The sequence below is a fragment of the Lepus europaeus genome, chromosome 3, assembly GCF_033115175.1.
Source record: "Lepus europaeus isolate LE1 chromosome 3, mLepTim1.pri, whole genome shotgun sequence".
NCBI classification, from domain to species: domain Eukaryota; kingdom Metazoa; phylum Chordata; class Mammalia; order Lagomorpha; family Leporidae; genus Lepus; species Lepus europaeus.
This window is the reverse complement of record NC_084829.1, coordinates 17,440,600-17,455,935: the sequence shown is the minus strand read 5'-3', so window position 1 is coordinate 17,455,935 and position 15,336 is coordinate 17,440,600. Positions and strand designations below refer to the sequence as shown.

General features: G+C 43.9%; 1 protein-coding gene across 2 annotated transcripts in view; it reads left to right on the top strand.

Annotated features, from left to right (window-relative positions):
- CARMIL1 (capping protein regulator and myosin 1 linker 1) overlaps positions 1-15,336 on the top strand; it is a 318,527-nt gene that overhangs the window by 257,186 nt on the left and 46,005 nt on the right. For both annotated transcript variants that reach the window (XM_062185167.1, XM_062185173.1), the window contains exons 28-29: positions 1,861-1,948; positions 5,161-5,310. In XM_062185167.1, coding sequence (XP_062041151.1) covers positions 1,861-1,948; positions 5,161-5,310 — 238 coding nt within the window. The remainder of the gene's footprint in view (positions 1-1,860; positions 1,949-5,160; positions 5,311-15,336) is intronic.

Genomic DNA, 15,336 nt, shown 5'->3' with positions numbered 1-15,336 from the left:
TTTTGCAAATTGGAAACACAGACCAGTAAGGAAGTATCCAGTAGCAAAATGCTAGACCAATCCTGAGACATTCAAAGACAGATGCATTTTTAACAGTCTTTGTTTTTCTTTTTTTTTTTTAATTTTTTAAATTTTTTTTTATTTTTTTGACAGGCAGAGTGGACAGTGAGAGACAGAGACAGAGAGAAAGGTCTTCCTTTTGCCGTTGGTTCACCCTCCAATGGCCGCCGCGGTTGCGCGCTGCGGCCGGCGCACCGCGCTGATCCGATGGCAGGAGCCAGGTGTTTATCCTGGTCTCCCATGGGGTGCAGGGCCCAAGGGCTTGGGCCATCCTCCACTGCACTCCCTGGCCACAGCAGAGAGCTGGCCTGGAAGAGGGGCAACAGGATCGGTGCCCCGACCGGGACTAGAACCCGGTGTGCCGGCGCCGCTAGGCGGAGGATTAGCCTATTGAGCCGCGGCGCCGGCCAGTCTTTGTTTTTGGTGCTACAATTTGAAATATGTGAACCATCCCTCCTTACCTTCAGAGAGAGGGAGACAGAGAAACTACGGAACCTAGAAGTTCATGAGAAAGTATAATTCCCAAGTAGGCCTACACACAGCAAAAGGAGCACTTACTAAATTCAGTTCCTAGGGCCTCCGGAAGTTGGGATGGGTCCAATAATCTGTATTTTTATTATGAGACCTGGTTGGGTCTTATCGGTGCTCACTCCTGATGAATAACTGGGAAAGCTATTCGGTCTACCCAATAGCTAGGAATAAGTTGTCTCAAGACCAGGAATTCTCTGTAGCCCAGGAAAATTTTTACTGGAGACATCAAAGAGCGAGTGTTTTCATTCCTCGGCCTCATCTTCAGAGAGCTTCCCCGGCAGAGAAATCACAGCGAAGATTACTGGCTTTAGGTTAGAGAGACTTTTCCCTATTACACAAATATACTTTCAATTTTAGTCTTAGGATTAAACAAGTTTGTTTCAACAGCCCCTTTCCCTGCTGTAAAAACATAAACATTGTTGTCTTTCAAAAGCAAACAGAGCTTATGCGACAATGTTGGAACGTGGATCTGTCTCTCTGACGTGTTTACCTAAATGTATTGTGTATTTGCGGACATTTGTACATACATGCATTAAGCTGGAGGTATGTAGCCTGAAAACACACACGAAAGGTGAAATCTTGGGGATACTGAATTGCTAACATGCTAAGATACCAGCCATCTGACAGCAGCCTTTGTGGCTAAGTCTGCTGATGAGTGAAAACCACGTTCTGTTGTCCACACAACTTCTGAGGTCAGGCAAGAAAAATCAGAACTGAAAATTTTAGTGATGCTTGTTCCTAAAAGGTGCATGTACAGTGACTTTATAACTACTGGAAGCCAGGTGGCAAGTTGAAACAGAAGCAGCATAATATGGAGCCATTGGTTTGGTGGAAAGCTTTTTAAAAAGGTCGGAAGGCAAAGTAAAATATAACTGAGACCCAACCACCACACTAGACTTTCTTAATTTACCCCAGGCCAGGTTTGGTTTCATTTATGTCAGTGGGTGAACTATTCCTCACCACATGTTCCATAGGGTTCCCATTAATTGTTCTTGTTTCCAGATGTTTTTCATTTTTCCCACCAAGTCTCCAGTTTTGAAATTACAGAGGCTGGTTGAAATCGGTAAAGAAAGCCTATGACCTGTGTGTTTATGGCAGTGTTTAAAGCTTATTTTTGGAAATCCTTAGCTCTGTTCACCCTTTCTTATATTTCATTTTCGAGAACAGAAATAGAATCACAGTTGACTTTATTAGCATGGTATCAAGGCTGAATGATGTCTCTCCTTCCTGCAAATTAAATGGTGCTCTGTCCTTTTGATTTTCATGTAGTGAAGTGAAGCTGACTGTGGCCTCCTTCCTGTCTGATCGAATTGTGGACGAAATCCTGGATGCACTCTCACATTGCCATCATAAACTGGTGAGTGCCGTACACCTGGTGAGCAGGGCCCCTGTGTCAGCCGTGCTGGGAGGCAGGACGGCCCCCCGCGGGGAGAGGTGGTTTCTTTTCCATGTTTCACTCCTTTGCAGCTCTATGGGTTAAAAATCCTGCTTACTGGCGAGGGTTGGGATTTCTCCAGGAGGAATGGCCGAGGAAAGCAGAGAAGATCATTTCCAGAAATCTTGGTGTCCGTTTATAATGCAGTCAAAGGATTTGGTAAGGAGAGGATGGTGTTACTGAGGTCTGAAATTAGCATTTTTGGTTTATTCAATGTATCTGTCACTTTGTCACTCTCTCTTATGACTTTGAGAACAGACTATTCTTGAAAACATGGGTGATGGGGATAAGGGTGGAGGAGGATGAAACAATTATAGTCCATAAACAGTGCCAGGGTAAAGTGGACACGATCTAATGACCAAGAGCTGCTGACTGCCCACAAGGTGCCTCTGATGGAGCAAGGTTTAAATAAATTTCCTTCCTCTAGAGATGGGTTGACACTGAAGTAGGAGACTTCCAGCATCAGTGTATGTGAAAAGCAGATCGGAACCATGAACTCTGTGAAACTCTAGGGAGTCCTCAGCAGTGTAGATGGAGGTTTTGTAACTGATTATATCTCGTGTCTCAGAAATGTTAGCTGGTGCTGCACAGGTCTCCCAAGCAAGGAACTTGAGGTTCTCCGTGTGGGTGGGAGATGCCCGATTTGATGGCACTGAATTGCAGGGTGACACTAGGGGGAGCCCCACAATGAGAGGAGCAGCGACAGCTTCTAACATGAGCAGACATAATGTGTATTTTGAAAAACTCAATTTGGAAAAAGTATTTCAGACCATCTTCTAAAATCTGTAAGATAAAACAGACATCTTTGGCAGTCCTGCTCCCAGTGGCTAGCGCCTGTGACAAGGTAAGGCCAAAGACCAAAGGAAACACCGAGACACATCCACAGCAGCTTGATGGAGACACACTAGGCAAGCACACATTGTTTTCTTGGTGCTTCATTGTTAGTGTATTGTGTGAATATATTGGTTTGTGCTGAACTGCAAAAGTAAAAGCTGGCTTGTCATCAGGGGGTTTTAAGAAGCATTACTCCCCAGTGTTTGGCGTAGTTGAAAGCTGCGTCACTGTTTAGCGCTCCCATTCAGACTTACTGTTTTCCTAAGTAAGCACAAACAAAATCCACGGAACATCCTCCTAGAAACCACCTGCTGACCCACGGTTTCAGGAACTGCTGCAAAATGCCCACTTGATGCCAGCGCTGGATACGGTGCTGACGCGACCCTGCCGTGTGAGAATTACTCAGAAAGTTTGACTTTTTCTGCATTTGTCCTTTGAAGGACCGGCTCAGAAAGCATTGTTATTTTGTTTTTATAATTGAAAGAGTATTGTGTTGGCCGGCACCACGGCTCACTAGGCTAATCCTCCACCTTGCGGCGCCGGCACACCAGGTTCTGTTCCCAGTCGGGGCACCGATCCTGTCCCAGTTGCCCCTCTTCCAGGCCAGCTCTCTGCTGTGGCCAGGGAGTGCAGTGGAGGATGGCCCAAGTGCTTGGGCCCTGCACTACATGGGAGACCAGGAGAAGTACCTGGCTCCTGCCTTCGGATCAGCGCGGTGCACCGGCCGCAGTGGCCATTGGAGGGTGAACCAACGGCAAAGGAAGACCTTTCTCTCTGTCTCTCTCTCTCACTGTCCACTGTCCACTCTGCCTGTCAAAAAAAAAAAAAAAGAGTATTGTGTTACGTGCTTTTTTGTTCTGGACTTCATTTTAACATTAAATCGGAGTATTCGAAGACATTAAATACTGTATAGAAGAAATGTTATCTTCAGAATGAAGCTTTGTTTTCAGTGACATTCAAATACCATTTCTCCAACTTGACTTTAGAAGTGTTCTTAAAAGGTGCATGGACTTGGCACCTGGTTCTCAAGCATTTCAAAAATTAAATCAGTTCCTGGTATCGAAATAGCTCAGCATTGGAGTTTATTCATTTCAACCCAGTTTATTTCACTTCTTTTTTTTTTTTTTAAAAAAGATATATTTATTTATTAGAAAGAGTTACACAGAGAGAGGAGAGGCAGAAAGAGAGAGAGACAGAGAGGTCTTCCTGGTTCACTCGCCAATTGGCCGGAGCTGCACCAATCCGAAGCCGGGAACCAGGAGCTTCTTCCGGGTCTCCCACGCGGGTGCAGGGGCCCAAGCACTTGGGCCATCTTCCACTGCTTTCCGAGGCCATAGCAGAGAGCTGGATGAGAAGTGGAGCAGCCAGGTCTTGAACCAGTGCTTCAGGCCAGGGCGTTAACCCAGTACGCCACAGCACCGGCCCCTTATTTCATTTTTCACCATCTAATTTTTTATGGTAACCTAAAGCATAACCTTGTAAATTAATCATCTCAATTATGATATTTCTTACAAGAAGACAAACCAGCAATAATTAAAATTTTGTTAGTACTTTCCTTTCTTTCAGTCCTTGGAAAATAATGAGATTTAGAACGGTCTTGTTTTGCTGTACTGATACGGAAGGAAATTCCTTCAGAGCAAGTGTCAGCACTAGCTTTTATTTTTATTTATTTTATTTATTTTTATTTATTTTTTTATTTTTGACAGGCAGAGTGGACAGTGAGAGAGAGACAGACAGAAAGGTCTTCCTTTTGCCGTTGGTTCACCCTCCAATGGCCGCCGCGGTAGGCACGCTGCGGCCGGCGCATCTTGCTGATCCGAAGCCAGGAGCCAGGTGCTTCTCCTGGTCTCCCATGCAGTGCAGGGCCCAAGCACTTGGGCCATCCTCCACTGCACTCCCTGGCCACAGCAGAGAGCTGGCCTGGAAGAGGGGCAACCGGGACAGGATCGGTGCCCCGACCAGGACTAGAACCCGGTGTGCCGGCGCCGCAAGGCGGAGGATTAGCCTAGTGAGCCGCGGCGCTGGCCAGAACACCGTTCGTTCTAGCTGGACTCATCTCTGCGTTTACTAAGGATAGAAATGTATATAAAAGTATATGTATAAAAAGTATAAATGTATAAAATGTGTATAAAAGTATGTAAATGGTGCTTGTGCTTTAAAACACTCCACCTTCCTGCGGGAGGACGCCACAATGAGTCTGTTGAGTAGTCGGTGGGCCCTCGCCCGCGTGGTCCTGGGAGCATCCTGGGGGAGATGCCGCAGGGGGCAGCTCGGGCTCACCTCTTGTTCCCGCCCTCCAGGCTGACCACTTCAGCAGGCGTGGCCACGCCCTGTCCCCGCAGGACTCCTATGAGATGGAGGTGGCCGAGGAGAAGCCTGCGAAGCGCTCCCTGCTCACCATGGAGGACCTCACGGAGGTGGAGCGCCTGGAAGACCTGGATACCTGTATGGTAAGACACAGCCCTGGGGGCACCCGTAGCCTTTCACTGCACCATGTCCTTGTTTGTGAGGCCCGGTCCACCCGCACTCCGTGCCCACAGCCCCGCGGTCCGGTCCACCCGCACTCCGTGCCCACAGCCCCGCGGTCCGGTCCACCCGCACTCCGTGCCCACAGCCCCGCGGTCCGGTCCACCCGCACTCCGTGCCCACAGCCCCGCGGTCCGGTCCACCCGCACTCCGTGCCCACAGCCCCGCGGTCCGGTCCACCCGCACTCCGTGCCCACAGCCCCGCGGTCCGGTCCACCCGCACTCCGTGCCCACAGCCCCGCGGTCCGGTCCACCCGCACTCCGTGCCCACAGCCCCGCACGCAGTGCTTTGAGCAACTTGTTGCTAATGCAGCTCACTCTTCACACCCCGCACTTACCCAGCTGCCTCCTGGGGCTCTGTAACCATCATGGGAAAAAGATAAAAATCCTCAGTTAATTAGGAGAAATAGATCATGTAACTTTGCAAGATCCTTTGTGACAGGAAAATGCCTTTAAGTGAAACTCTTAAGTAATCCATTAAAAATTGTGGGGAAGGCTATTTTCTCAATAAAATGCTATCAGGTGGTTGTCTCCTTGGTCCTTTCTGGTTCACTGCCTTTTGGGTTTTGTTGTCATTGTTACAATTTTTGGCATACCTGGCAAGTTTATGAACAGGTGAGGTTCTGTCTCATCCACCCGATGTGCTGTACTTGCAGACGCAATACACAGAATGTTCCTTACTCCCAGGAGGGCTAAAGTCAAGTGCTCTACCCATCTGACAGTAACTAGAGCGTTCACCTCACCTACTTTTTTACTTTGAGGACGATTTTACTCCAGTCCTTCATTTAAAGTTTATATTATCAGTATATTATTTCTCACTTTGCCAGGAAAACACTCGCACATGCCTATTGTACCCTCTATTCAAATGTTTATGGTTTACTGAAATGCGCACTTTTTGCTAACCCTTTGTTATCGGAGAGGGTAGTAGGGAAATCTAGCTTTGAGCTACTTGGTTCTGTGTTAACTTCTGACTGCAGTAAACTTTAGGTGCAGCCATTATTAAAAGAATAGCACTTGTTTTTAACGTCCAAAACCAAGGATCTGCTATAGCAAACATTATTTTCTAGCCTGGAAGAGAGTGGCATGCATCAAGTTATTTATTTTTACACCACTGTGCTTTTTGTGCCTTTTATAAAGCCTGGAAGTGAGATAGTTGAGTGTTCTCTATGTGAAAATCTATCGGAGACAAGGAGAACAGCAAAGAAAGTGTCGAATACAAACCAAGATTCCAAGTCACATTCTAGTATCATTAGATGATAGGACTGAAAATTAATCTTTATTACTGTATAAATCTACAACTATATTTGACCTGGGTGGAGGGAATTGTCAAGGTTAAAACAACTTGCTTGGCCAGCAGCACATTGTTGATATGTATTGAATACAGATTTTACATTTGTTTACATTTTGAGGCATGAGAAGTTTGATCCTAGGGTAATTGTTCTGGGGAGCTCTTAGACTAGCCTTGAAAGAAAAATGAGTCACAGGAAAAATATTTGAATTAAAAATTGCAAATTAGCTCTATGTATGAGGCTTCCTTCCAGAATCATGTGGTCACGTGTTAGTTGGAGGGGTAGTAATGGAAACAGGAGGGAATAAAATGACTCTTGTTAGCTTTCTGGGTGATGAGATTTGGGATGAGGGAGTTTCGAGTACAGGAGACAGGTGTAGCTACTGTAACACTGGCTTTAAATTGTGCAAGCTTTGGTGTAAGTTTTTTTTTTTTTTCTTTTGATTGATTTGATTGTGTTTTGCAAATGGAAGAACAAGACTGTGTTCTTTAAATAAGTGGATGCATGAGGGTGGAAGAGAAGAATTGTGTGAAAATGCACACACAGGACCACTGGAGCCTGTGGGAGTCCAACTGCCAACACACCCGTACGAGTGGCTGTCTGCCTGGAGGGGCAGGAGGAGAAGTGGATCTCTTGGAAAGCAGCTAGGAACATGGCAGTCAGGGCCATCTCTCCTCTGGGTTCCAATTGAAGAGAAGGTGTTGGATGAGTGATAGAGACAACACAAGACAGAGTTTTCTATTAAAAATACATACATACATACATACTTCGGTGGACAGAATTTTGAAGTTGTGAAAATGAAAATTCCACTGAATTTTGACTTTAATCATTGTTCCACTTGGCTAACAAAGTTACTTGGCAGAAAACCGAAGTTGTTTGCTATTAGTTTAGTGAAAAAGAACACTTTGGTGTAAAAAGTCAAAATATTTTGTTCTATCTTGATTTCCTCTATGATCTCAGACTGTCAATTCCAAATCACCCCCAAGGAATTATTGTTCACATGGTAGCAGCTTCTCCAAGTTCAGAGATCCCTTTCCTAAAGGAAATCTTTTTTTGTGGGGATTTGGGCACCTTACCATAAACCAGTAGTACAGGCTCCCAGGCGATTTGGGAGCAGTAAGAACGTAGATTGCTCTTTTAAGATGACCTGCCCTGCTGCCTGTCATGATCGAAGTAGGATATCATTATTGATTTTCTTCCACGTGTTTGACACCAAATATTCCAAGTGGAGACCTTCACATGTGAGTGAGGGCAGAAGTGTGCAGTGTGCATTCCAGAGGGAGAGGAATGTGAGCTGTGAAGTTCTCTAAGTGAGTGCCCGCATTTCCCTTGGCTGCATTTCCACTGTATGTGACCCAGGGAATTAGAACATTACCAGGTGCGCAAGGGCATAAGAATTCATGAGAAACCTTGCCCATGGGGGATTAGAAGCCAGTGGCAGGTAGAAACCGTACCACAGAGGGAGCTAGAGCATTATGGAGTTGGAGTGGTTTGGGTGATAATGTAACTTTACCAGTACCTAAATTGTTTATTTATAACCCAAACACTGTGACACTTTCTCTTTCAAAGAAAGCATGAATTCCAAAGCAGCTTTGGCACATCACGGTCCTTCTGGTTACAGGTATAGAGTTGCTAACAGGTCCTGGCATTTTCTGTCCGGATTCTTTATGGCATCTGCTAAACCCATTTTTTGAACATTTCTTAGCAAACTTAGTAGAGATTCTGGACACTTTTTTTTTTTTTTTTTTTTTTTTTTTTTTTTTTTTTTTTGGCTTGTCCCTGGGTTTCTAGTTTTCATGGTTTCTTCCATTTCTTCCTGGTCCAAAGGCAATTCCATTTCAGAGCTTAAGTATCTGTGAACAACCAGTGGTTCCAGGTGACCTGGGGAAGGTTTAAGAGCATACATTCAGCAGAAATTTATATTAATTAAGTTTAATGATTACCTTTCTGGAGATGGACACAATGATCTATACGATTGATTTCTTAGAAGGAAATTCATTTTTTAGTCAGCACCTGTTAAAGTTATGCTGTAGCTAAGTGAGGGCTGAAGTGAGATGATGGAGTGAGTCGATGGGGCCTGTTACCTGCTGGAGTATTGATGCCTCCAATCAACCTTGATTTCATAAAGAATGAGGTTGTTCCCCTTAAACTGTCAGAAAGGGGGAAAGCTCTTTGTCTCCTATCAGAGAAGTTATCTTTTTCCTTCAACTACAAAGAAACTAAGAGGTAAGCTAGCTCACTGGTGGAATGTGATGGGGGAAGGAACAAGAACCATGAGAGTGACCTATGGGGTTTTCAGATTCTGTCCAAGCCCCAGTCTCAAAGATTCTCACATCCTGTTTGCTCCAGGGCAGGAAAAGGCTTAAAAGTCTTGTCTCGTTTATTGAACACTTAGTATCTGTGACACGCTGGTCATTAATCTCTTTGCAACAGTTAACCAGTTGATTCTAGCGACCTATGAATGAACAAGTCTTATTAATATCTTGTAGTTGACAAATGAATGAACTGAGGCAAGAAAGGTTAAATAACTTGTCCAAGGTTCCCCAGGGTTAACCAAAGTCAGGCAGTTTGGTAGTGGTGTGTACTGAGCCAATCTGCTAGAATCAGTGTATAGAGTTTATCTATGGTATATTTCTTGTCCTCAGAAAGAAATTGTGTTAGATTTAGACTGTGCTGATTTCTTTAAAATAGCTGTGTAATAATCCCAAATAAAATGAACATGTGAACAGAAGCACAAGTGAAAGAAATGGTGTTGTGGAACCACAATAGAAGCCTGTGGCTTTGAAACGCTGGGCAATGCTCAGTTGTTATCCAGTTGTTGGAAGTGAATTTCCCCACTTGTGGCTTGAACGTCGGTGACAGTGGTTAGTTAGCTTTCCTGTGTGTGTCTTCCAGGCTGAAGCGTGTGTTTCTTTAGGGTCTTTACTGTCCATGCACAGACCATGTGTTCTTCCCTGCAGTCAGGTACTCCTGGGAAATCAGTGTTTGGAACTACATCTTTCAGCTTTGGTTTCTCACTCATTCCTGGGTTATTAAGACGTGCGGTTCTCATTCTAATGATTAGTTATCTCTAAATATTTAATTTGTCACCAAATCTAGTCAACTGTCTTTTAAGATGACCGGAAGTTTGGGGCTTGGGGTAGTGTGCCAGGAGGCTAAGGAGAGAGCATCAACTCCTTAGGCAGAGTGATCTTATTAATGTATGCAGTGCTTTCAATTATCTTAATGAGTGTCATGCTAGTTTTAAATCAGAAGATTCTTGTGTGAGGAGCAGTTCTTCTGCTGACTGCTGTTTCCTAGGAAAATAATTCTGAAAGCCTTGAATTCTTACAGAATAAATATATCTTTGTGAATCCTGTCTTCAGCAACAAAATGGCAGTTATTTTCCATTAAATTAAAACTCGAATTTCAATATATAATTTTCAGGCTTTTTGGTACAGACTGAAATTCAGCAAAGTTCTTTTTGGCTTGGTTAAAATATCATGTTTTTTAAACACATTGCATCATTTTCAAGTGCCAACAGTCATTGATTGAACAAATCTAGTCACAGTGTGGCCAAGTCTATGTTGTTAGGTCAATATATCTCATTGCAAATTAGTTACACTAATATTGATATTATACAGAAGATTGACCAAGTCATGATTTCTAGTTTCCTCTTATAAATTTGTTCTGTAATGTCCTTTTTTTTTTCTCAAAGAAACCTTTTATTTAAGGAATACAAAATTCATGCATTTCATAAGTTCAACTTTAGGAATATAGTGATTCTTCCCACCTACCCGCCCTCACACCCATACTCCTACCCCTCCTCCTCCTCCCTCTCCCATTCCCAGCCCCATTCTTCGCTAAGATTCATTTTCAATTAACTTTATACACAGAAGACCAACTCTCTACTAAGTAAAAGTTCAACAGTTTGCATGAAAATAAACAAACCAAAAAACTGTTCTTTAACAGTTGATACAAGGGCTGTTCAAAGTCATTGCAACTGCAAGTTAATTTACCTCTTTCTCTTTTTTTCTAGAAACTTAATTAACTTTTAAGAAGCACCCAAGAATAATACATCTTTTGCCTGCACTTAGACAAAACTATAACTTATGAGACATAAGTATATCCTCCACTTAATACATTAAAACAAAATAAATCCTTGAGAACAAGTTTTATCATTAATTAAGGAAGCACCTAAGAAAACAAGCACTGGAGTTGGACACGTAGGCATAACTAAAACTTTCGAGACATAAGAATATCCTCCAGCTAATACACTAAAACAAAATAAATCTTTGAGAACAAGTTTTACTCTTAACTCTCATAATACAACTCATTGAGGACAGAGGTCCTATATGAGAGGTTAGTGCATAGTGACTCCTGTTGTTAATTTAGCAATTAATTATCTTTATATGACATCAGTGATCACCTGAGGCTCTTGACATGAGCTGCCTAGGCTATGGAAGCCTTTTGAATCCACAAACTCCATCAGTATATAGACAAGGCTGTATACAAAGTGGAAGTTCTCTCTTCCCTTCAGAGAAAAGTACATCCTTCTTTGATGACTACTACTTTCCACTGGAGTCTAACCCACAGAGGTCTTGGCTTTCCATGCCTGAAATACTCTTGTGGGCTTTTCAGCCAGACCAGAATGCCTTAGGGTCTGATTCTGAGGTCAGAGTGCTATTTAAAGCAATTGTCATTCTATGAGCCTACTGTGTGAACTGCTTCCCATGTTGGAGCATCTACTCCTTTTTAATTTTATTATTAACAGACACTTAATCCTACTTATATGATCACTTTAGCACTTGATCCTATCTATATGATCAGCTTGACACTTAAAATGGATTTTTTACCACCTAGCCTAAGGGGATTTGGGATCCCATGGCAAGTTTTTAAACTGTACCTTTAGAAATAAGCCCATAGGAATGTATGCAGATCTATACACCTTTATAGTTGCAAACTTCATACACTTCATAATTGCAACTTTAGGAACGTGGTGATTCTTCCCACCATGCCTACCCTCCCACTCTCACTTCCAGCCATCTTCCTCCTCCCTCTCTTATTCCCACTCTTATTATTTTCTATGATCTATTTTCAATTAACTTTATACACATATGATTAACTCTGTTAAGTAAAGGGTTCAACAAATAGTATTTAAAAAAAAAAAAAACTGTTCCTCAACATTCAAGACAAGGGCTGTTCAAGTCATTGCTTCTCAAAGTGTCAATTTCATTTCTACAGATTGCCTTTTAGATGCTCTATTAGTTATCACAGGTCAGTGAGAACATATGGCATTTGTCCCTTTGGGACTGACTTATTTCACTAGGTATGATGTTTTTCAGATTCATCCATTTTGTTGCAAATGACCGGATTTCATTTTCTTTATTGCTATGTAATATTCAATGGTGTACATATCCCATAATTTCTTCATTCAGTCTTCAGTTGATAGACATTTGGGTTGATTCCATGTCTTAGCCATTGTGAATTGAGCTGCAGTAATGTCTCTTTCTTATTGCTATCACTTTGTAAAATGAAGATTGAACTTTTTAACCTTTTTTAAGGAAGCTGTCTGTGAAAAACCCTCTTTTCTAAATTTGAAAATTTCAAACTGCATATGGTACTGTATTGAGTCCAATGAAACTGAATATTGTATGGTCCTCAGAGTTTCTAATAATTTTGGGGACAGTCTTATGTGAAACTGCTGACAGCATACACCACATTCTTAGAGTTCTTCATTCCTGTGGGACCTGATCCTCCTTTATCTTTTAATATTTAACTGATGTGGGCCCCTTAAACCAGGGAGCTCCTCAGAGATACGGCCCATATGTGAGATCTAAGGTGAGTACTGATGGCCTGCACGAGCTTCCCAGGAGACAGGGGAGACCTCAGAAGAAATCCCTCTGACTTCTTTCTCTCTGCTGTCTTTGCTGGGAGCAAGAACCCTGCATCTTGCCCCTATGGATGACAGAAGTGTCTGGGGAAACCAAGTTTCAATGGAAGAGAAGGGGGAGGACTTAATAAATCCCTTCCACCAAATGACTTGGAACAGGATAATTGGAAAAGATCATTTTGATCTTCCTTCATGAACTAAATTAAGTGAGTAACTCTAATAGCCCACAGATTTATAAGAGAAACCATCCAACTGATTGCCTGTGTGTAGATGACTTAGGAATATTCTTAATATTCTTGAGAAGAAATTTTAGTGAGGTCCAAAATAAGTCCTTTATGAGTAATCACGGGTTTAGTGACTGCTGGAGACAGTCTAGTAGGGCCAGTGGGTAAATAAGACAGTTCCTCTAAACTCACCTCACTTTCCAACCCTGGAAACCTCACGTTTTCCCTGGATCCCAGTGACATTTGCTTCGACGACATTTCTCATGTCAGAAAATTCCAAATTATCCACTACTATGGTAGGTTTCTAAAGAGGACTTGTTACCCAAGGGGTGCAGTAGAAGAGGCTGGAAGAAGGGAACTGCTCTCTCTCAAAGGAACCCAGAGGCAGAGACAGGTGTGCTGTATGTTCTGAAATCTGAAGCAGTGATGAGCAGCGAGAAGTCCCCCTGAACCAAAGAAGAGCGTTCGTTCTTTGAGCGATGTTTATTGTGGATCCACTGGGGGCCCCATGTTCTTGGCTTCTTGCTAGGAAAGGAAGGGGAATGAACTCGGATGTGACCCATCCTGCTCACTTTGTTGAGGGCAGAAGTGGCAGGGCTGCTTCTGGTGATCACAGGGCATGGTTGTGCACATCCTGTGTGTGGGTTTGCCTGAAATGGGGTCATTAGAAAGGCTGGAGTTCGGACAGGAATCATCTTTCAACCCTCAGGTGGCAGCACACTATGCAGTCATGAGGTCAGTGTATTTCATGACCAGGGTTAGAAACAGCAACAACAGAACTGATCTGGAGTAAAACATAAAGTAGCCAATTACACCAAGTGTTTGTTTCAGTTATTTAGACATGTGGGATATGGCATGAAATAATATTTCTTACAATGGGCCACAGTTTAAAAGGTTTGAGAAACCTATCTACAATCGTCACTCCACCTGCTGTGCTTCAGTCTTCCCACAATCCTGGGCACAGAGCAGCTCCTTGCATTGCTCTTATTCTTCCCCCCTGCCCTGGAGTGGAGGGTGGGGTGGCACTGAGCAGAGATGTGGGGAGAGAAGAGGAGCTGGTACCCTGGAAAATCTCTGCCTGATGGAGTCACCCTTTCTCCTGCCGTTCTGAGCCTCACGGAATCGCTTTTACTGAAGGGGGGCTTTTGCTTTATGTCATTGGTTTCCATTAATGACTACTTTAATGAATATCCTTAATATGTTATATCATATGTGCTATTTTTTAAAAAAGATTTATTTATTTGAAAATCAGAGTTAGAGAGAGAGCTTCCATCAGCTGGTTCACTCCCCAAATGTGCCAGGCTGAAGCCAGGAGGCAGTAGCTTCTTCCAGGTTTCCCATATGGGTGGTACTTGGACCATCTGCCGCTGCTTTCCCAGGCATATTAGCAGGGAGCTGGATCAGAGGTGGAGCCAGCTGGGTCTTGAACCAGCTCCCATGTGGGATGCTGGCACTGCAGGCCACAGCACCAGCACCCCCTCCCCAATATAGGTGCTGTTTGTGCTCACTGTTTATTTTATCCCCATCATTACAAATACATACAGAATAAGTTGCAGGCTGTAGCAGTGGAAGTTCAGAGCAGTCTGCTTTGTACCTCCTAGCTAAGCTATGGCGTGGCTTTTGCCTTATTCTGGTATTGTCAACTGAGAAACTCAGAAGTCTAAGAGGTCTTCTGAGCCTGCAGAAGTATGCTTTGTTGGATTCCACCTTAATTCAGGCTTCATTTTCCCCTTCATTTTAATTTACTCATTAAGGAAAAAAAACTTGTTCTATTTGAGCCTCATCTCATTTTTTGATTAAAGTGGTTGTCTAGTAATAAAGAGGCAAGTTAGATGTGGGAAGGTCCTCGGGAGAGGTAGGCAGGTTGCTATGGAAGTACAGAGGCGGAGTGTCCAGGCCTTCTGGGTGCGGGGTATTGTCCAGGAAATCCTTCCAGAAGAAGATTTCAACCCCCTGGCCTGACCCAGAAGGCCCTCAGTAACTGCTGGTACAGTGAGTGATGGCATTTGAAGAAGTTAGTTGGGGGGCGGGGGGGGGAGAAGTCAGTGCAGTTACAGGAGACAGCGGCATGTATGAGGCTTGGTAGGGGTGCGAGACAACGTTGTAATCTGAGGAGCTGTCATAGATTAGGGTACAGTGGGCATCGAGGGCAGGAGGGAGGGTCAGGTGAGGAGGTTGGAGGGGAAGCCGTGAACCTTGTCACACAGAGTGTAGGTATCCCTGCAAGGTTTGCCTGTTGACTGCTTGTTTTTCAGGTGACCAGGATGAGGAGCAGGTCTTGGCAGGGACAGAGACATTAGTAGTTTCTGATTTTTGCTGAGGTTGAGGTGCCTGCCCAATAGGGAATTGTGGCTGTGGCTCTGGGGCCCTAGGCAGGTGTGAATGGGTAGAGAGCCATGCCTGGGTCAAGCCACCGTACCTGCTCCCAGATGTGCATCCCAGAACTTGGCTACGTCAACACACTTTTCCACAGCATAGTGCTAGACAAGGAGTAGCCACATCCAGGGCCCCCACTCCCATAGAGATCTGATGCCCCTACCCATGTCCCCTTTGGCTGGATTCCTG